At 46.6% G+C, this 23,038-nt stretch overlaps 1 protein-coding gene across 1 annotated transcript in view; it reads left to right on the plus strand.

Moving 5' to 3' along the window:
- The first annotated feature begins 338 nt into the window (after positions 1-338).
- The window catches only part of KATNAL2 (katanin catalytic subunit A1 like 2), a 60,563-nt gene continuing 37,863 nt past the window's right edge, over positions 339-23,038 (plus strand). The window contains exons 1-8 of the mRNA XM_045296046.1: positions 339-403; positions 8,694-8,860; positions 10,223-10,277; positions 14,459-14,576; positions 15,318-15,416; positions 19,582-19,680; positions 19,874-19,951; positions 22,205-22,303. Of these exons, the coding sequence (XP_045151981.1) occupies positions 8,788-8,860; positions 10,223-10,277; positions 14,459-14,576; positions 15,318-15,416; positions 19,582-19,680; positions 19,874-19,951; positions 22,205-22,303 (621 nt within the window). The 5' untranslated portion in view covers positions 339-403; positions 8,694-8,787. The remainder of the gene's footprint in view (positions 404-8,693; positions 8,861-10,222; positions 10,278-14,458; positions 14,577-15,317; positions 15,417-19,581; positions 19,681-19,873; positions 19,952-22,204; positions 22,304-23,038) is intronic.

The following is a 23,038-nucleotide window of genomic DNA, read 5'->3' on the forward strand; positions in this document are numbered from 1 at the left end:
TGAACTGCTGACCATGTGGATTGCAGCCCGACACATAACCACGACACCCGCAGGGGCAATAAAAGCCCAGATAGCTTGGCAGGAAGAAGCTCAACCTGTAAAGGGCAGACCTAACTGAAGTCACAGGACCTTAAGTTTACAATCAAGAAAGGCCACTTTAAGAAGAAAGCGACCGTGGCAAACAGCTTTGTCCACCCTCAGAGACTTCCCTCCGCCTCACCGCCCCTAAGCCACTGCGCTTGTTTTGACGTTTACCTTCCAGGGTGGTGGGGCTATCAGAGGGCTTTCTCCTATTGTCTGTCACCCCATCTAAGTTTTTCCTTTCTCCACAGTGCGAGGTGAGGACAGAGGCACGCCGGAAGAATCTGCTCATTTTGATTTTACATTACTTAACACAAGAAGGGTACGTTATGTTCCAAATGGTGACGGGCGGTGCCTTTCCCGCTGGGCCCTCCGCCCTCTGAAGCCGCTTTTGCATGGACCTCTTCTGCAGGGTGCGCCTGCAGACCGTGTGCACAGGCCTGCTCAGGACGTGAGATACTGTCTCCCCTGGCCAGGTTGGAAGAGGGCAGAGGCCTTTGAAAGGAGCCTTTCCGGGGTCCCACTACCGCCAGCAAGTCTGATACTGACTCCTGGTGGCCCCCTGTGTGTCAGAGGGGAACTGGTCTCCGGATGGGTTTCAAAGGCTGGAGGTTTTTGGGGGGTGGGATGTAGAGTGTCATTCGCACCAGCCCAGGACAACATCAACTGTTATTACTCTTCAACATCCCTTCCTCAAACCCAGGGTATTGAGTTTTCTTAGAAAACCGACACCCAACTCTTTCTTTTCTGCAGTATTTCTTCAACAGCTGTCAGGGAGAGAATGTTTGAAAGCATCTGCCTTTAGCGCTGAACTCATTAAACTCAAACAAACAAGCATCCAGTCTCTCTGGAGAGGCTGCTCACATTGCTGGGTGTTTGGTGAGAGGACAAGCGCTGAGCCCCGGAGTGTGGGCAGGACCGGGGGGACTCCGGAGTTTCCTTTTCTCTCCAGGATCTAGCGGGAAAGAGAATAGTCAGGATTCAGGCCAAGGACTCTGATCTGGGGTTCTTAGAGAGAGAGAGAGAGTGTAGGGGGGAGTGAGGGTGTCTGGTTTTACCTCAAGATATTCGGCAGTGTCTGGAGACCTTTGTAGGATTGCTGAGTCCACGGTCAACTCGATGGTAGTGAGTTTGGTGGGGTTTTTCAAGACATTTTTGAGTTTCACAACTGGTATCCAGTGGGTAGAGGCTAGGCATGCCACCAAGCATCTTCTAGAGCAGGCGTCCTCAAACTATGGCCTGCGGGCCACATGCGGCCCGCTGAGGTCATGTACCCGGCCCGCCGGGTGTTTTTCCCCCTTTTGTTTTTTTACTTCAAAATAAGATATGTGCAGTGTGCATAGGAATTTGTTCATAGTTTTTTTTTTTAACTATAGTCCGTCCCACCAACGGGTCTGAGGGACAGTGAACTGGCCCCCTGTTTAAAAAGTTTGAGGGTCCCTGTTCTACAGCCTGACAGCTCTCCACAGCAGACTTCTTGGCCAGAAGTGTCAGTAGTGCTGAGGTGAAAGCAAGAGCCACCTTTGCCCAGCAGCCTGAGTGCCTCAGCACCTGTCACGGCAGTACGCAGCGCAGCACAGGGACCGTGGGAAGAAGGGAGCGGCTGTAGCAAGTCCTGTTTCAGAGCCAGGACCCCAGACCGGGGGAGAACTCTCTGCCATTGAGTCAGTGCCGACTCATAGGGACCCTATAGAGCAGCTTAGAACTGCCCCGCAGGTTTCCAAGACTGCAGCTCTTTACGGGAGTAGGAAACTCCGATGTTCTCGTGAGGAGCCGCTTGGTGGTTTAGAACTGCTGACCTTGCAGTTAGCAGCCCAGCTTGTAACCACTACACCACCAGGGCACAAAGGACAATGGTGAATGCAAAAGGACAAATAAAGATCAGCACCAACACTCCTTCTCTTGCGTTTGCCATTGTTGGAGCTGGAAGGATTTGCCGTATACGAACAGCGCCTGGTTCATGTCAGACTTACAACTCCTCCTACTCCTCCTCCTTTAATGTTAAAAATTTGCCCTTGATGTGAAATGATTAAACCAACTCCGGAGACCCCAACCAAAGCCACTCCTCTCCTGTTGATTCCAACTCATAGCGACCCTTCAGGTCAGAGTAGAGCTGCCTCATAGGGCCTCCAGGGCGGCCCATCTTTATGAAAGGACGTCTCATCTTTCTCATCATCATCTGCTGGGGTTCAAGCCACCAGCCTTTTGTCTCGCAGCTGAGCATTGGAACCACTGTGTCCCTGAGCTCCTTGCACCCACCCACTGTAGGAGCTTATTCCATCGCACAGTGACCCTACAAGACAGCGTGGAGCGGCTCCCTAGCATTTCCCAGACTAGTTCTCTATGGGAGTGGACAGCTTTATCTTTCTCCCACTCTAACTTGCAGCACATTCTTCATCACGGTCACCCCCACTTGCTGCACATGTAGCTTTTAATCATTGAAAAGGCTTCAGAGGGGTTTTTTTCACTGAAGTACGATTAAATGACAACGCACCCATTCTGACCTACCTACAAATTAATCTTCGAGATGAGTTAGGAACAGAAGTAATCATACCAGGAAGAGTACGTTCCCCCTTCCTGCCACTAGATGGCCCTTTGCATCTTGAGTCGATGATTATTCGGACTAGAGTTCATCATTTTCCTGGGACCTGCTGGGAAATAGATGAATGAGTGGACTATCAAAATGAAAAGTGAATTCTAGGTATTTTAAAAGACACATCACAGTGGAGAGAGAGCGAGAGAAATGTTATAGTCAAGAATGAAATATTCAACAAAGAACACAGAGGCTATAAATTGGCGTAAGAGAAAATGCCATACAGGTTAGTGAGCTGATCTTGAAAGCTGTGTAGACAGATGCACTGGATGAGGACGTCCCATGCGGAGGCACACAGCAGGAAGTGGGCCAGTGAGGTAAGCAGAAAGACCAGGGTCTGAATGTGTGAGGCAGGGGTGAGATCACCCCAGCGGTCCCAGGATGCAGTTCTCTTAGTGCTACATACTCACCTCCTCGGCCTGAGCGTCCATGCCATAGTCTATTGCCAGCCAACTAGTCCTGTCCTGTCACTCTGCTGATGGAGGTCCTTTCTTAGCAGCCGAGTGAAGTCCTTCACGTGGCTCAAGGTCACACCAGAGCAGTTTTCTTCAGGAAACGTGGAGCCTGCAATCACTTACCCTTTTTGGTTAATGTCAACGCCCTGTGTCCCTGGAGAGATGTCCAGAATATACCGTGATGTCAGTAGGACTACAAGAGAGACACACTGACCTCCCTTCTTCTGTTTTGTTTTGTTTTTTGTACTCTACAAGCGCACACATATGTGACTCTGCAAGGGTGAGTCAAGAAGTACCAGTACAAAACCGCAGCTGTCTTTATGAAAGAAAGGCGTCCAATTGCACAGCTGTTGTTCCTCAGCATGGCCTCCATCCAGCACGGCATACTTCTGAAGGCAGTTTTTCCATCTCTCTCACTTGTTTGACAGATTCTGCACTGTTGAAACGTGCAACGCTCAAACGGGCAGTTTCCCAACAATGAGAGTAGAGATACCAGGAGGTTTATGGGAGGGTGGGGGGAGAAAGTCAGTCAGTTTAGACTCAGGGTGACCCCATCTGCTCTTATGTCATAACAGAACTGTGCACCAGAGGTTTTTCTTTAAACTTTAATGAAGAATTAGATGACGGTGAGTATAACGAATCAGTTTCCCATTCAACAATTCTGACACATTTTTTTAAATTAAAAGAACATTTTATTGGGGGCTCTTACAGTTCTTTTAACAATCCATACATCAATTGTATGAAGCATATTTGTATATATGTTGCCATCATTATTTTCTAGACCATACTTTCAATTGAGCCCTTGTAATCAGCTCTTCTCCCCCCCCCCCATTTTAGACACATTTTGTTTCATATCACTGATTACAGTCCCCATAATGTAATATCACTTATCCACTAGCTCCTTGTGTTTCCTGTTTCCCTTCCTTCTTTCCTAAGTTTTCCTCACTTCTATATCTTCTTGGGAAAATACTGCCCTTTTGATCTCAAACGAGTCTCCAGAGGCATGTGTCCCTTGTAAAGACCTGTCTTTTGTTTGGCTGAAGATGGAGCTGTAGGGTAAGCCCAGTTCCAGACTGAAGGGTGATTAAGGGACATAGGCTCAAGGGTTCCACCAGTCTCCATCTGACTACTATGCCTATTTGTGATGTTGAGTTTTTGTGTTAGTCTGGGTAGACTAGAGAAACAAATCCAGGGAGACTCATATGTAGACAAGAAAGAACTTTAAATACAAGAGCAGTTGAATATTGAGAAAACATCTCAGCTCAGTCCAGATCAAGTCCATAAGTCCGATATTAGACCATATGTCCAATACCAATCTATAAAGTCCTCTTCAGACTCAAGAAACACATGCAATGACGCCGAGTGCAGGAAGATCACAGGCCAGTGGGTGGGAAGTCTTGTGGATCCAGTGTGTTGTAAGAATCTGAGCTCTGGCAGGGGTCTCCGCATGACTTGTTCAGCTCCAGAGGTCTGGCTCCATCAGCCTCTCTCCAAGTGTCTTCTCCACAGGAATGTCTCTCAGGGAGGGAGCCTGTGCCCCACCTTCAGTGAGCAATTTATCTCTTTGCCCTCCAATCAAACTGAGACCTATTGACAGGCTAAACTCCACCCCTTCACCCTTTAGTCTCTCTCAAATTGACAACAGATTATGTAACGAGCACAGTTTTGTACCATGTTTTCCTCTCACCTTCTAACGTGATCCCTGCAGAGAGGTCGGTGGAAGCCAGTGTTTTGATTGGACTTTTTTTTTTTTAAGGTACCCTAATGAGACTAAGACAAGTATATAATTGAGACAACGTGTCTGCAGCCTTTCACAGATTGCAGAGACACGTGTAAGCATGTTTTGTTTGGAGGAAACCCATACATGTGTGTAAACTGGAACCCTTGCAGCCTCATCTAGTCTAATCGTTTGGGAAAAATAGGGGGAAGATGGACAAAAGGTTAACAGTCGATATCTCTGGTGAAATTTTACTTTAGACTTACCTCTATGTTCTTTACCCTCCCCTAAAATGAACATGTATTACTCCATACTAAAGAAAAGTTATCATACATGCATCTATTTTTAAACGCTGATTTAGTTTTTCTGTTCTTGGGGATTAAGACATAGAATAAAAGAAGTCTGGTGAACCATTAATAAGTATAGCAACTAAGTACAGTCAATTGAGTATAGTGTGCAAGGTCTTTAAAATTAGCTTGGAAGAAACAAATATATTTCAAGGTCATTGGCAACAACCAGCCTCTTTTAAGAAAAGTTTTATCTTTCAACTGCCCTGAATATGGTGGCAAGGAAGAGGGTATAAATAAAGCAGGTTTCCTTCTCTTACCTGTTCAGATTCAAATCAAACAGAACTCTAACCTACATTAGGAATGCTTTCTTTTAAAGAATACTTTATCTTAGTTGTTACTGAAAATATGCACAGCAAAACAGAAACTATTTCCACACATTCTACCTGTACGACTTAGTGACGTTGATTGCATTCCTTGAATCATTCTTCTCCTTCATTTCTGAGTTGGTCCTTTTCTGTGAATGTAGATTAACTGCGCCCTAAGTTCCTATAGCAGCTCTGGTGGCACAGTGGGCTCCATGTTGGGCTGGTAACTACAGGGTCAGCAGTTCGAAACTACCAGCTGCTCCTTGGGAGAGAGATGAGCTTTCTGCTCCTGTGAAGATTTATAGCATCAGACACCCACAGGGGGCACTTTACTCTGCCAAAGGGCCATTTAAAAAAAATTATTTCATTGGGGGCTCTTACAACTCTTATAAACATCCATCCATCCATTGTGTTAAGCACATTTGTACATGTTGCCATCATCCTTTTCAAAACATTTTCTTTTTCCTTGAGGCCTTGGTATCAGCTCCTCATTTCCCCTCCCTCCCACCCTCATAAACTGTGGATAAATGATAAATTACTATTATTTTCATCTCTTACACCGTCTGTTGTCTCCCTTCACCCATGTTTCTGATGTTCGTCACTCCAAAGGGTCATTCTGAATTGAGATTGACTTCCCAGCACATACTGGGAACTAACATGCGAGCAGTTGCATGGTTTGAAAACAAAAATCATAGAAAACGTGCATTCTCTGTGTTCTAGTGCATCCAGACGTCATTTCTCTCCCCAGGTGAGTAGCAGTCCACTGTATGCATTTTGTTTCTGGATTCATCTGTTGATGGGTAATGGAGGGCTGCGTCTGACCTCCTCTGGCTCCCTATGGCCACAAGGCAGGGATCAGACAAGCCTCCATGTCCATCCTCCTTTACCCGCCCTGACACCAGTGCTTGTCATCCCACGCCACTCTGCCTCTGAGCTGAGTTGGAGAATTCATTGCAGTGGCCACACAGAACTCACAGACAAGACTCACAACTAAGGGGATTTATTAGGGATGTTAATACGTTACCACAAGTCAGAATTAGTAAGCAGTAAGGACACAGTCCTTACCCAGCCAGCAGCCAAGTCTCTCCAGTTCTTTGTCACAGCTGCATGGTCCCTCGGCCTTTGCCTCCATGGGCCGGGAAGCCAGCTGCCCTGTCACCCTGTCTCACAGTAGCATAGTCTCAGGCCAGATGAGGAGACGGGGCCTCGCAGCCTCGGTACTGCTCTCTGAGTCTCTGTGCCACCGGCTGTGATGTCTCCAGTCTCGGGGGCTTCCATCATTGCAGACACTCTTCCAAGGTCCTTGGGAATTTTTTCCTTCTCTTCTCTTCAAAGGTGGCTCATCCTTAAAGCCATGAACACTTAAAGTCATGGACACTAACCAATCCCCTCTATTAGTGTTACACACGGCCTGTTGGCACAATCACTTTGTGGGATCTACCGAGACTTGGGTAGAAGAGCCGTGGCAAGAAAGGTCACTCCACCACAGGTATTCCACATTTTGACCACTGTGAACAGTAGCCTTGCAGTAAATATTTGGAAGCATCTGGATCTCTGGTTCTAGTCTTTTGGGCGTAGGAGTAGAATTGCTGGCCGAATGTAACTCAATTTTGAGTGTCTAAGAACGGTCACACTATTTCCCACAGTGGTACAACGGGAATTCTTCATGCGAGGTTCTTGGGTGTGCTGGCATAACCCTGGTGGTATGAGGGTTAAGTACTCAACTGCTCGGGCAAAGGCTGGCAGCCTGAAACCGCCAGCTGCTCCCCGTGGGAAGCCTGGGGCAGCCGCCTTCTGTGGCGATCACAGCCTTGGACACTCTGTGGGCGGTTCCCTCTTGTCCTGCGGGGCCACCGTGAGTCAGCAGTGACCCAACAATTAGGAGCTTCGGCTGTGGGTGAGCTGGAGAGGGTGTGATGGGGGGGGACCCTGAAATTGTACACTTGTCTGTGCCTATTTGAAAATGTGGACTTTTTTTCCCCAGGAGAAAGTTCTTGGTTGTACAAGCAAATTAAGAACTAAAAATTAAGACCTGGAGAGCATTTGGTCTTAGCGAGGACTTTGTGATACAACCTCTTTTTTTAAAAAGCTGGGCAGCCTTATGACTGAACAAGTTGAAGACACTGGGCAGCGCCTCCCCGCACTACTGTCTAGTTTTATTATGTGACCGGTTACAAATCTAGCAGAAATCACACATCTGAGTAGATGGCGTCAAACTTCTGTGCTGCTGCCACCGATCAGTATGTCGTTGGCATTTCCTTCGAGCTCGTGGCAAAAGTGCTTTAGAATTGCCTCAACAATGGCAAATCTTGCCCTTTGGGGCTGATTTCCCCCCCAATTGTCAAGTGTGGCCTGAAATGATGGCTGATAAAGAAAGAGACAATTAAAATGGATAAACACCAGTTGGGGGCTGAAAATGAGTAAAGCTTAAAACACAAGATTTAGTTTCTTAGGTGATTTACTCATTTATGGGCGCACGACTGGAATAAGGAAGTGATTTCCAGAGGCAACAGTTTTGAACGGCAATAGTTAGAAGGTAGAGTTGACATACCTGTGGAGGGGCTCCTTGCTCCACGGGCAAACCTAATAAGGAGCTCTCTAAGTGTTCTGTTGCTAACTGAAAGGTTGGCATTGAAACTTACCCAGAGGCTTTGTGGGAAAAGACCAGTGATCAGCTTCTGTAAAGATCCACCCCCCACCCACCCCCGCTCCACCAAAGAACAAAACCACACTCACTGCCATCAAGTCAATTCTGACCCATAGTGACCCTACAGGACAGGGTAGAATGTCGCTGTGGGCTTCTGAGACTAACTCTTTATGGGAGTGCAAAGCCTTGTTTTTCTCCTGCACAGTGGCTGGTGGTTTTGAACTCTTGACCTTGTGGTTAATAGCCCAACTCATAACCACTATGCCACCAAGGCCTGGAAAAGCCTATGGAGCAGTTCTCCTGTATCAGCTGGGGCTATGTGAGGGTTGGGTAGTTGGGGCTACCCAACAACAACAAAATATATACCAGTTCTCGTCTATGTGATAAATAGAGGCTTATGTCTCATATGAGGTTTCTGGGAGTCAAGTTCAACTGGACGGCACACAGCGACAACTCTCTGTATAGTAACCCTCCTGGGCGCCTGTGATGCCTTGTCTGTCTTTACTCTTTCCCACACGTGTTTTTTTCTTCTGTGAAACTGCCAGATACATCGACTCGGCCAATGCTTTGGAACAAGAAACCAAACTGGGGTTACGGCGCTTTGAAGTTTGTGACAACGTTGATCTCGAAACCATTTTGATGGAATTTGAAAGCTATTATTTTGTAAAATTCCAGAGATACCCCAAAATTGTCAAAAAGGCATCGGACCCAGGTACTTGGCTGTTTTCTAGAAATAAGGCTTTATCAGCGTGTCTTTAAGATTAGTGTTTCTTCTTCCTCATCTTATTCCCACACAGATGGTGCCCACCCTCCACCCCCACCCCCACCCCCAGCCATTCTGAGCTCAACAGAAGACCAGAAGGATCATGTGGCCTCTCTTGGAGCCAGTGGGACAATTTAAACCACATCGCCTGGACACTGATGTCCCTTTGTCCATGTGGCATGTGTTTGAGGGATGTGTGTTTTGCAGCAATAGAGCGACCCCCCACCCCCCACCCCCGCCAGTGTACCACTGGAACTTTTTTTAAGGCCAGCGTGACTCCGGTTTCTTTTGAGATGGAAAGAGCTGTTGGGAGAGGATAAATGTCAGAAAACTTTCTCTAGTTCGGAAGGCCTATTATCTATCTTGAAAATAACATGAAAATGAGTATTGGTGAAGCTAATAGCTCATGTATAGATAATGAAATGCTTTTGAAAGCCATCAATCCGGATAATGATCAATATAATGCAAAGGCCCGGTATGGGTTAGCCGTCAAGGAGGCTGGCTCGAGAAAAGAGCTAAAGTGAGGGCCCTGTGTTTTGTCGTAACATTGACTTAGAAATCTGTAAGTGGGGGAAGTAATTATAAACCAAGGGAGATCATTGTCCTGTTTACAAGGCACTTGTTAAGCCACAGACTTTAACATTTCATGTAGGGACCAGGAAACCAAGAGGAACATTAATTTAAAATAGCCAGGGCCGAACCTGAGAGCTAAGGGGTCTGAGAGGCATTTTCATCTGAGCTCCCTGCCCACGCAGGGTTCAGAGCTGATTGGGAGACCAGGTCTTGGGAGAGAAAGTACTAATTCCCAGCCACAAGGCCACCAGGAATATCACTGATGTGGCCTGATCTAGTTTGGTACTCATACGCTCGCTTGCTCTTTGGACAACAATGGTTATATTTTAGGATAAACTGGTATAGACTGTGGCTGACACGCTCTCCCAGCTAGACTCTGGGTGGCTCATGCACCACAACAAAGTGGTGTCAAGTGAAGAGTTAAAGAAATGGCGGCTGTAAAGGGACCCTGTGTCATTGTTGCCACTAGGTCCTTGTTACTCGATGAGTTTGTATCTGAGGCCTTTGGGGTCTTTCCATATATGAAAGTGCTTGGCAAGCACATACTGGTCTCTTTCTCATAGCTGGTAATTGCATGCCTCGCTAGATGAGAATAGCTTAGAAGAGTGTTTGAGAACGGGTTATAGTAGGAAAATTTGAGAGCATTCGAAAAGAAACAAAACAAAACACACCTGACAATCATCCTTTTCCTCTCAACAACTAAGCTCTACCCTTTTTCTCCTTTTTGCTTTGTCACAGCAGAAAATAATTTGCCACAAAGAAGTGGAGGGAAGACCAGGAGGTTTACTGAATGGTAATTCCTCTTGACCAGCTCGACTCGGGGAGTCTGTGGGCGCCCCTTCCAGAAGACTTCCCAGTGCAGATCCACGAGTGTCTACCAGCTACCCCGGTCGTGGTCATGTATCCTCGGTGGGCCCAGCTGGCCATGACTTGGGTCAATATTTGTTGGTTCCCCTGGTTTTAGTGAAAAGCTTGCATGCAAGCAGTACTCTGCTTCCCGGGCCTCGCGATGTAAAAAATGTGGAGCTCAGAGGTAAACACGAAAGACTCAAGTTCCAGGCCTGGCTCTGCTACTTACAAGCTTGGAGCACATTTCTTGCACAGAGTGAGTTCTTAGCACATAGAGAACAGCCAAGAAATAGTATTCCCCCGGCCCTTCTTTTTGTTTTAATTTTATCTTTAACTTCTGTAGGCACTCCCACATCCCTTGTCCTCACATCTAAAGATATACCCTGAGCCAGAAGTTTCTAGGCCATTCTTCTACCTTCCTGAAGGCTGTTGGCCAGCCTTTTCTTATACTCCATCTCATTTGGAACTTGTAGCATCTGTCTCTGGACCATTCTGGGTGGACACAGTGTCCTACAAGGACCCCCATCTTGGCTTCGGTGCCCCACGCTCTTCCTTTCTTCTCAGTCTCAGCACACATCCCTGCCATCCCAGCCCTTTTAGGACTTCACAGGAAAGTGAGGAGCCTGCCCCTGCAGAGCAGTCGCCCAGCTTCGGGCATCAGGGTCTGGATGACATTTTGCTATTTTAATCAAGTCTACACTCAGCTTCAGAGAAGCTGCATTATATGAAGAAGAACGTGGCATCAGAGTTGGAGGAAGGCTTATTGACAACATGCGATATGCAGATGACACAACCTTGCTTGCTGAAAGTGAGGAGGATTTGAAGCACTTGCCGATGAAGATCAAGGATTGCTGCCTTCAGTATGGATTACAACTCAAATGTCAAGAAAATCAAAATCCTCACAAGTGGACCAGTAAGCAATACCATGATAAACGGAGTGATGATTGAAGTTGTTAAGGATTTCTTCTTACTTGGATCCACCATCGACGCTCATGGAGGCAGCAGCCAAGCGATCCAATGATGGGTTGCATTGGGCAAATCTGCTGCCCAAGACGTCTTTAAGTGTTGAAGAGCAAGGAGTTTTCTTTGGGGTCTAGGGTGCTTCTGGCCAAAGCCATGGCATTTTCAGTGGCCTCCTATGCAGGTGAAAGTTGGACGTTGAATAAGGCAGACCGAAGAAGAATTGTGGTGCTGGTGAAGATTATTGAAAATACCATGGACTACAAAAAGGGCAAACAAATCTGCTTTGGAAGAAGTAAGGCCAGAGTGCTCCTTAAAGGTGAGGATGTTAAGACTGTCTTTCCTACTTTGGACATGTCAGGAGAGACTAATCCCTGGAGAAGGACATCATGCTTGGTAGAGTGGCGGGGCAGTACGAAAGAGGAAGATCTTCGATGAGATTGATTGACACCGTGGCTGCAACAATGGGTGCAAACATAGGAACCATTATGAGGATGGGGCAGGACTGGGCAGTGTTTCGTTCTGTTGTACAGAGGGTCACTATGGGTCAGAACCGACTCACTAACTCGATGGCATCTAACAACAATAGCAACAGCACCCAGGAGAGTAAAATTGAGAACCATACAACCATTCAGGCAGTAAACAACAATAAGCATTTTTTTTACAAGGCTATTGAAAGAAGGTCTCAGATTGTGATTGTAAACAATTTATCAGGCTCTCAAGAGGTATGAGCTCCCTGATTTTGACTACAGCTTGGGATGGCAGGCCAGGGACACCTGGCAGGGCTGTTTGCATCACGGGTCAGCATGGTGGTGGCGCTTCTGCATGCCTGGTGATAATACGCAGAAGCCTCTGCCTAGGGCGAGCTAGCTTGTGCTCTTCTTTGGGAACGGCTTTATTGTTTCCATAAAGCTAGTCAGGCTCCTGTAATAAATGTTAACTACTTGAGCTTATTTCTATTGAAGAGCGTTTTAAGAGCTTGTCTCTGGAATGTGTTTGGATTTTGATTCTCTTTCACCCACACATTCGTGCCTGGAACTTGCTCAGCATCCTGTTGGCGAAGACTGTTGGAGCACCTTCTTTGGGGGTGGGTGGGGGGTGTGGAGGATGGTAGCACATTTGACAGCTCGGGGTTACTCCAGCTTCTCTCTGGGTAGATGTGTGTACATGGCAAGCAGGAAGGATAATTAGGAAAGTCATGAAAGATGTTTTTACTTATAATTTTATACTCTGTGGTAGTTACATAATTTTCATGTCAACGTGAAAATATGAAAGTGTAGAGGTGGAGTCTAGTTTGTCAATCAGGTCACAGCCTGATGGTATCTCCCAGTGGGCGTGGCCTTCTCATAAGGAGGATCCTGGGAATTTCCTCTCTCTCTCTCTGCATTCACCTTCCTGTCGATGAGCTGCCAGAGTTCGTGATGTTGCCACCACCACCATTGGATCCACAAGACTTTGCACCCACTGGCACATGTTCCTGCATTCTGCACCATTGCATGTGGCTTCATGAGTCTGAAGAGGGATTTATGGACAAGTATCAGACTTAAGGATTTTATTTGGATTGGGCTGGAATGTTTGCTTGATATATAATTACTCCTTGGTATAAAACTCTTTCTATCTATCTATCTATCTATCTATCTATCTATCTATCTATCTATCTATACATACACATATATATCCCTGGATTTGTTTCTCTAGTCAACCTGGCTTAACACACACTCCAAGATAGTAACTGAATTGAGAGACTGGATATTAGCAAATGACACTGGATATTAACAAATGTAGCATCTTGTCCTCATTCCTGCATCTCCTCCCCGAGAGCCAGTTTCCTGTTGGTAAATTGGTAGATGAGCCAAAGATGGAAAGATTAGCTATTGGGTGACTGACAGAATCAGGCTTCTAAAATATTTTGACAATTTGGGAGATGATAATGGGATGAAATTTCATGGACTAAGGGTTAAGCTTTCTATTTGTTTCCAAGGGCCATATTGGTAACAAAGTGCCATAAACCATGTAGACTTAAAGCCACAGAAGCTAATCCTTTCCCAGTTCTGGAGGCTAGATGTTTGACATCAAGGTGCTGTCAGGGTCATGCGCTTTCTCTGAAGGTTCTAGGGAAGGGTCCTTCCTAACTTTGCATCTACCAGCCTCAGGGACTCCTCGCCTTGTGGCAGCATGGCTCAGCTGTCTGCTCCGTCTTCACGTGGCTTCTTTCCTGTGTCTCTTCTCTTCCTATAAGGTGCCTGCCAGTTAGATTGGCAGAGGGCCCACCTACTCTTAGTATGACCTCATGTTAAATTAACTAATGACATCTGCAAAGGTGTAATTAATAAGGGCACATCACAGGTAGTGGGGCCCAAGTACATGGACGTATATTTCTGGGGGACATGAACCAACCCATAACAAACTCTAACCAAAGACTCACAACACATCATCCCTCATTGCAAGGTTAGAGACCTAGAGTTTTGAATTAAATGAAGGTACAGGATGGTCATAGTGTAATGTAACTGCAAACGCAGCTTTAGGTTTTGTCAGCAGAAAGGTTAGGTGCTGTCAGTGTCTTTTGACTCAAAGCAACCTTCTGCACAGCACAGTGAAACACTGCCCGGTCCTGTGACCTCCTCACAACTGTTCTGATGTGTGAGGCCGCTTCTGCACCCCTGTGTCAATCCATCTTGTCGAAGGTCTTCCTCCTTTGGCTGCCCCACCACTTCTCCAGGGACGGCTCTCTCCTGACATGTCCAGAGTATGTGAGACGAAGTCTTGCCATCCGTGCCTCTAAATAAAATGTCCAAAAAGTAATAGATCAGAATATTGGTGAGCTATAATCTGGTCCAAAGAATAGTGGGCAAAGGGAAGGTGACCAGGATGAGGAAGAATCTGGAAGCCAGGTAATTGTAGGAATGAGCAATTGGAGATGTTTAGCTGGAAGGACAGAAGTCTTGGGGACAGAGCCCAATCTTAGAGAAACCAAGTGGAGAGAGTGGATGGACTGGGTCAAAGATGGACAAGATGGGTGGAGGGTACAGATAGACGGCCCTGCGGGGTAGCATTTGCATATGCTTTAGGAATTACCCAAGCCCTCCTTTCAGTGTGCTGCATGAGTTGTTTATCTCCAATCAAATGGTTAGGACCGTTCCTCCAAGATCTTTGTTCCCTTTCTAGGATGACAAGCGACAGTTGTCAAAATCTCCCCAAGATCAGTCAGCAGAGATCAAGGCCCAAAAGCACAACGGGGAAGACAGGGGACATCAGACCTCTCAACAAGGAACATCCCAAACAGGTCAGGATGGCCTTGCGTGACATTGGGTGTATCAAGTTGACCGAGAAGTAATACAAAGAAGAAAAGCCAAGTTGATTAATTTTTCAAGGACTTATATTTTTAAAAATTACTCTGTGATTTAATTATGTCGTAGATTTTTCTGCCAACACAGGAAAATCCCTACTGCTTTCTAATATGAGTGGGAGGACGCCCTCTCCTGCCGCCTTCTCCCTGATCTGAGTACTTGAGGCAGAACCTGAGCGCATCCCTCATGGAATAAGTGTAGGTGGTAGGTCTTCCCGTCTTGAAGCCTATGTGAGTGTTTCACTGGCTCCTTAAGGCAGTGGTTCGCAACCTTCCTCATGCCGCGACCCTTTCATCCAGTTCCTCGTGGTGGTGACCCCCCAGCCATAAATTATTTTCGTTGCTACTTCATCACTGTCCTTTTGATGCTGTTATGAATCAGGCGACCCCTGTGAAAGGGTCCTTCCACCCCCCACAGGGGACGTGACTCACAGGTTGAGAACAGCTGCCCTCAGTGAAGGCCAGAGATGGTCTCAAGTGGGCTGTGCCTCTGAATCTCCAAGGAGCTTCTTCAGAGCTCACACGGCCAGTCTCCACCCAGACTGCCGCAGTACACACGAGGCCCTCCATTTACAGAACTGGTATCCAGGATTTGATTTTTGGATGGTGGAATCATGACAGCTAGTATCTCTGGGTTGCTTTCCACACTGGCTTCTGACTATCTCCTTCTTTCATCAGGAGCTTGTCAATAATAGCCATGTGGAGGGTGATAACTTTGGCTTAAATATCTCAGGAATCAGCAAAGGAAGTGGCGAAGAAAAAGCCCACCCACGAAGGGTAAGTATACGTCGTGAATGGCACCCAAGGAGGGGGTGTATATTTCTTTTTTAAATAATAATTTAAAAAAGAATGCTATTTGAGTCAAGCAGGAACAAGTCAAATATGTGATGATCAAAGGTGGGCTCCGAGTATGGGGGAAAGCTCTGGATAAGGCTCTGGAAACTGGGGTTCACCCCGGAATCGTCTTTGCAGGGCCCTGGGACACACTGTTTACGCATTGAGCTGCGACCTGAAAGGTCAGCAGTTTGAAACCACCGGCCTCTCGGTGGAGAAGATGGGGCTTTCTCCGGCCGCACTCACAGTCTGTCCTGTCCTGGGAGCCCCGTGAGCTGGCATGGACCCGAGGGCAGAGAGCTTGGTTTGGTTTTCTGCTTGTTTGTTTTTGGTCTGGAGTGAACTGCTTCATCTCTGGCAACCTGCTCCTCATTTGTCAAGTGAGAGCTTTGGGAGAGTCACCTTCTAAGGTTTTTCCAGCTTAAAACTTGGCGGTGGAAGTGATAAACCTTGACGTGGCTGTCCTGCAGTTTGTAATGAGCGTGTCCTCGCCTCCTCCTTTCCGCCTGTCAGTCAGTGACAGTTGATTAGTGGCATCGTCTTTCTCCTTGGAGGTAGGACTCCAGGCTTAAATGTAATTTCATGTGAACCATAAAACCTCAGCTCATAGAGTACCAATCCTGCCCTCCATAGATATATGTGCCCCTTTCCTAACGCAGCTCCTGTCAGAATACCCAAGTAATACTTTCTCTAATAGGAAAGCCCCTGACTGGGCGACAGAGAGGGCCACACATGCCATTCGGAGATGAAATACATGCCACATCACCCAGTGTTTTTCCCTTGATTGTAATCTCCGGGCTTGTGTTGCTTCCATCATCCCCAGCCCCTGTCAGATCAAGTTCTCAACTGCCCGACTGCTGAATCAGCGCTGGCCAGCCCCTCCCAGTCCAGCGAGCTCTGTGTGTCTGAGTTTGTAGAGGGGGCTGGGAGCATCTCCCTGAACATCAAGGAATGCTACCTCTTTGGCTTAGATTGACTACCCCACGGGCCTCAATAGAGTGAGTACCTGGTGGCTCAGACGTTAACCAAAAGGTTGACCATTCCGAACTCAACCAGAGGTGCTTGGGAAGAAACGCCTGGTGATGCAGTCTTGAGACCCCTCTGAAGCACAGGGCTACACTGAGGGCGGGCCATGATTTGGACTCGTGGGCTACTGGTTTTGTTTTTGAGGTGTTCTAGGACTCAATCATATAGGTGAAAGCTGGGGAGCATAGCCTTTACATGAATGCCTTCCACGGAGAAATGGTTTCTTGTTCACCATTTGTACCTTTATTGTGCCTGGCAATTCTGTGCCTGCAATTCTGTGACACTAGTTTCTCTCTTGAACGCCTCCCACTGACGAGATTTTTCTGATTGGGTCAAGTCTTATTTGCTGTTGCTCTAATAGAAATATCACAAATGGATGTCTTTAACGAACACATTTTATTCTTTCACAGTTTGGGAGACGAGAAGTCAGAACTCAGGGCATTGACTCTAGAGGGAAATTTTCACTGTCCGTTCAAAGGTCAGGAAAGTCCTTAATCCCACTCAGCTACTGTGGGCCCAGCTTTTTCTCCCTGGGTCCAGGAGGTTCTCTGCACAAGGACGCTGGGTCCACAGGATGTCCTCCACTCCCAGCTTTTCTGTTTTGGTGGTAGTCAGGCTCTTTCTCTGGTCCCTTCTGTCTCCCTTTATCTCCTAAAAGGTGATGTAGGCCACCCCCCAGGCAAACCCTCCTTACATTGGATCAAACTGTGTCCTGAGTGAGGGTGTTACATCCTTCCTTAATCCTGCTTCACTAACATCACACACATTAAATAGTTCTCCTTAACAGAACTAATCCTATGATATGCAAACAATACAACCTTGCTTGCTGAAAGTGAGGCGGACTTGAAGCACTTGCTGATGAAAATCAATGTCTGCAGCCTTCAGTGTGGATTACAACTCGATGTCAAGAAAACCAAACCCCTCGCAGCTGGACCAGTAAGTAATATTATGATAAATCATCCTGATCAATGGAGAAAAGATTGAAGCTGTCAAGGGTTTTGTCTTGCTTGGATCCGTAATCAATGCTCATGGAAGCAGCAGTCAAGAGATCAAAGGACACATCGTGTTGGGTAAATCTGCTGCACAAGACCTCTTTAAAGTTTTGAAAAACAAAGCCAGGATGTTTTCTATTGTGTCACATGCATGTGACAGCTGGACATTGAGGAAGAGAGACCAAAGAAGAATCAAAGCCTTTGAACTATGGTTTTGGAGAAAGTACCATGGACTGCCAAAAGAACAAACAAGCCTGTCCTGGAAGAAGTACAACCAGAAGGCTCCCTAGAAGCAAGAACAGCGAGGCTTTATCTCGTGTGCTTTGGACATATTGCCAGGTGGGGCCAGTCCCTGGCGCAGGACATCATGTTTGGTAAAGTACAGGAAGACCCTTGATGAGATGGATGGACACAGTGGCTGCCACAATGGGCTCAAGCATAACTGAGGATGGTGCAGGACGGGGTGTTTCATTCCATACATAGGGCTGCTGTGGTTTTGAACCGATTTCATGGTGCCTCACAACAACGATAATAACAACAGTCCCGCCTTATTAACACATAGGGGTCAGAATTTACTACACAACACAAATGGATAATAATGACATCAGCTCACATCAAAGGTGATGATTACATAACCATCAAAACACTTGAGAATCATGGCTCAGCCAGCATGACACATATTTGGAGGGGACACAATTCAATGTTTGACAGATGACAAGGGAGGGACTATTTGAACCCATCGTTTAACCTTCGAAAGAGTTTGGCTATCGATCTTTGTTCCAGCTGAACTGTCCTCAGGGTAAAATGTAAATAGTTTTCTCCCAGGGATTTGCAATGTTCTTAGGATGAGTGAAGATGTATGGCCGTAGGCCAGTCTCTGAAATGTCTGTCGTTGCCATGTTACGGACCCTCGTTTCAGACTTCCTCAGCCCTCTGCAAACATCTTAGGCATTTTGTTCTTAAGGCATAATCTTTGGAGTCATCCTGTCTAGGTTCAAATTCTTGCTCAGTTGCTTCTCAGCTATGTAACCTTGGACACGACTTAATTTTTCCAGGTCTCATTTCTCTTATCTATAAAGCAGAAATCATTCGTGCCTGCTTTAAGCCTCATAGTGAGTGGAGCATGCCTCCCACCAAACCCAACTCATTTAGACGGAGTCGATTCAGATGCACCGTGGTGGCATAGTGGGTTATGGGTTGAACTGCTAGCCCAAGGGCAAGACTGCCGGCTGCTCTGCAGGAGAAAGATGAGGCTTTCTCTAGAAGATTTCCAGCCTTAGAAATGCGGGGGGCAGCTCTATTCTATCGTACAGGGTCTCTCTGAGTCAGAATGAACTCGATGGCAGTGAGTTTCTGAGTTCTGTGACCCCTTAGGATAGAGTAGGCCTGCCCCATAGGGCTTCCAAGGATGGAGCAGACTGGCCCAGCTTTCGCCTTGCATGCGGGGAACAGCAACGTTGGTTTTTATTCTTATTGTTTTACATGTTGTTCCCATCCCTTTTTCCTGAGGGTAGACAAGATGGTGGTGAGAGGGCTTGGGAGACTCATACCTAGGTTGGAACCCTTGATCTGTGTTAGCTGTGTGATCCTGTGCAGACCCCTTCCCTTCCCTGGGCCTTCCATCCACATGAATATGGGCTGTTACTAACAGAGGCCTTGGGAGAATTAAAAAGAACTGTCACACAGCTCCTTGCACACCCATTGTGTGCCAGGCACTCTCCAGAGTGTTGAAGGGAGATTAGAGTCAAAACAAGCTCTCACTTACTTCTGTCCCACGGGGAATGTTTCCAAATGGCGAGACTGTATAGGGGAGGCAGGCATATAAGGAAGCGATTGGCATGTATCAGAAGCAGAAAGATGCCTGCGAATATTTATTAAAATTCACTTCTTTCTGGAGAATTGATTTATCGTTTTTTTGAGAGTGCTCTAACTTGAGGAAATCATCTTATTTCACACGAGTGCAGGTGATGAGTAGAGCTTACCTTGGTTCAGTTTCCCAAAGAGCATCCACGCATCTTAATCTCATGAAGCGGTTCAGCATAGTTTCCCTTCCCGTTTTAATGGCATAAATAACCACTATTCCCTCCCAGGGTCAAATCATTGACTTCCGAGGACTGCTCACCGATGCGATCAAAGGAGCAACGAGCGAACTAGCCTTGAACAGCTTCGACTGTAACCCGGACCCCTCAGTAAGTGGCTACGGCATGACATTCATCTCTCAGTCTGTCAAAACCCAGACCAACTTTTAGAAACAGCCTTGGGGGCCCAGGGAAGCCTTGAGATGGAGTCAAAAGGGCACAGCCCCCATTCGCTTCTGGGCTCCCTTCTCCTCCCTCAATCATGCCGCCGGTGTAACAGGAAGCCTTTTCCTCCTCCCGCCAGGAACGGCTGCTGAAGCCCCTGAGTGCGTTCATTGGCACCAACAGTGAGCTGCGCGAGTTGGCGGCCGTGGTGAGCCGGGTAAGGCCTGATGCTCGATTCACCAATTCATGGAGGCGGACGGGGGCTCCTGGAGCACTGCCGGCGGCTGCTGCTTTTATTAATAACAATAAATATGATCATTTATTCATAAAGTGTCCCCACTAGCGGAGGCACTCATATTGTTTAGAGGCACAATAATGCCTGATAAATAAATTATACAATCATAAAATTACAATATAAAAAGCCCACCATCTCACGACAGAGGGCCAAGAAAACCAACCGTGAAAGGACTTCGCCAGGAAGGGGCAGGTGAAAGGTTTCAGAGCACAGCCAAGCTCACGGCAAGAGAGTCTCTAGGCAAGGGAGAGGGGCCGTCCGTGTCTCATTTGAAAAAAAAAAATTCTAAGCCTCAGTGTCCGATAAATCCATCACTGAAAACTTCTGCAGAAAGTAGAGGTTTTACCATCCAAACCAAACCGAACCACTGCCAGTCTGCCAATACTGACTCACAGCGACCCTGCAGGACAAAGCAGAACTGCCCCTGTGGGTTTCTGAGACCGAAACTCTTTACTGGAGTAGAAAGCCTCCTCTTTCTCCCCAGAGGGTGTTGGTTTCGAACTGCTGACCTTGCAATTAGTCGCCCAACAGGTACCCTACTATGCTGCCTCTTTCTAGCTGCATGGCTTTGGGGGCTAGTTCCTTGGGATGGCCGGTTCCTGGGTTACGAGGTCCTTCTAATCCCTGGCCACCTCCCGAGGAGCCCTGGTGGCCTAGTGGTTCCTGAGCCATCAGAGGACTGAGACCCAGGCAGGCGCAGAGAGATGGCTAAAGCCGCCCACAGAGTGCACAGCCGCTCTGGGGTGTGTCTGGGTGAGAGGGGGCCTGAGATGATTCCATCTAGAATTCTTTCTCCAGGGCCCTGGGAGGGGGTCATTCGGTCTCCCATCAGATGCTGACAGAGACCAGAGCGCACCACCTCACAAGGCAGACCTAATAGACCCAGTGAACTTTGACAGATCACACTGCATTGATCAAAGGAGCAATTTCTGCGGCAAAATTCACACCACCATGTAGAACTGTCTCAACTCTTGAAGAGGGCAAGCAAAGCAGCTATTCTCCACAGGTGCCTTGGTATCCGAGGTAGATGGATTCTTCTAGAGTGAGAAGCTGTGCCCCAAAAGGGGCAGTAGTGAGGAAGGGCGTGGTTAGAGTTAGGTTTTAAAGACAGGATGGACTCACCCAAGATTTTGGAGGGTGGGCTCCTGTCTGCATGGGTCCAGGAAGTCATTAATTGTGCGTCAAACCGCTTGTATGAATAATTTCTTTAATAAAAGAGGCTTCTTAGGATGAAAGGAACTGGTGGGGTGGGGTGGAGGGACACCAGTGGGAACAGAGCTTCTCATCAGTATGTGCTTGAACATGAAAGAAAGAAAGCACTTCTAGATTGTTCCATAGTCATGCAGGACAGAATGATTTTGGAAAGAAGCCTTTGTGTGGTTGTGTTTGATGTAACACTCTAGGTACAAAACAGCTGATCCCGGGAAGGGCCCCTGAGTGACTGTTCTGGGGCTTCTTGTGAAATTGAAGTTTGGAAACTGTCAATTAGTTATCAGTAAAGGCGATTTTAATCGATTACCTGTGATGGTTGCTACAGGGCTCTACTCTAGGAGGGGAAACAGCACTTTTGCTGGGTTGTCGGCTTCCTTGAATTTTGTAGAAGCAATTGCTCCTGATGGGAGAAGGGAACGACCGACCACTAGGGAAAGAGAGAAATTGGTTTTAGAAGAGCATTATCTCTTTTATGTAACAAATTAAGAAAGAGTTTGCAAGACCAAGAAGCGCTTGCGACGAGAGAGATATAGAGATAGAGACAGACAAGACAGACAGAGAACAGGTTCTGGCTAGGAACTATATTTCCCAGTAAAAGGCAATGTAATTTGAAGGCATATTCTGTAACTTCTTTGATTAGGGCAATAAATCAGCTTGGTTTGCTATTGACTGAAGACAGGTACAGTCCATTGTTAGGAGATTCCCCTCCCCCCCCCTTTCAGAGTGCCATATTATGTTATCAATCGCCTCTTCAGGGGAAAAAAATCATTGAATATTTTCATAGCATCCCTTTGGTGAACTAACTCAAAATTATAATGTGTATATGTGCACAGATATAATACGAGGTTTTTTATCACCAGCACTTTATGTCCTACTATAAGTCAAGTGTTTTGCTGCTCCTGTGTTTATTACAGCGGGGAGGAAAACATTAGTTTTAACAAAATGATCAAATGTGCATTGCAGGACATTTATCTCCATAATCCAAACATAAAGTGGAATGACATTATTGGACTCGATGCAGCCAAGCAGTTAGTCAAAGAAGCTGTTGTGTATCCTATAAGGGTAAGGATGGGAAGTCTCTGGGGGTTATTTCTGTTCATTATCCATTGGATAAGCCATGTGTCATCGACCCATCAGGACAGGAAGGATGATCTTTCTGGCCACAAGTTAACTTTTTGCCTGTGTCAAAACCCTATGTCAGCACTGGAGCCTTGAGACTCAATTCATTCTAGGCAATTTAAAACCATGTTAAGCCTTGGTTTCAGGCAGGTCTGCTCTAAGTGATAATTTCAGATTTTAGTTTATAATGTGTATGATTTGTCAGTTACGATAGATTGTTTCAATTAGCCTGCTTTTCTGAAAATAAACTTATTATAATAGAAATACCTCCCTTTAAAAAAAAAAAGAAGAATATCTCATTGAAACTCTCATAGAAGAAGACCACTCATTTTGTGTCTGTAGACCTCCCATCTCTACGATCTTGGGGAACTGCCTTAGGCTGTGTGTGTGGACTAGACCGCTCCTTCTAGGACAGTGGCCAGCAGAGCCAGTATGCTGCTCTCGTTGTCTCCTCCTGATGAGTCTCTGTGAGGAGTGGTTCGCTAAATAGGTAGAAAAGTAGGCAAACCAATAACAAAACCCCAAACGTCTCCATGTTTGGTTTACAAATATAATAATGAGAAGATGAATATATCACTTAGTGTTTGCTACATAACGGAGTCCCCAAAACTTAGTCTTCCAACAACAATTCAATTTGCTTTTAATTCTGTGGGTAATTTGGGCTGGGCTCAGCTGGGC

This window comes from Echinops telfairi, unplaced genomic scaffold (assembly GCF_000313985.2).
Source record: "Echinops telfairi isolate 266 unplaced genomic scaffold, ASM31398v2 ScPeMD7_7400;HRSCAF=8409, whole genome shotgun sequence".
In the NCBI taxonomy this organism is placed as follows: Eukaryota; Metazoa; Chordata; class Mammalia; order Afrosoricida; family Tenrecidae; genus Echinops; species Echinops telfairi.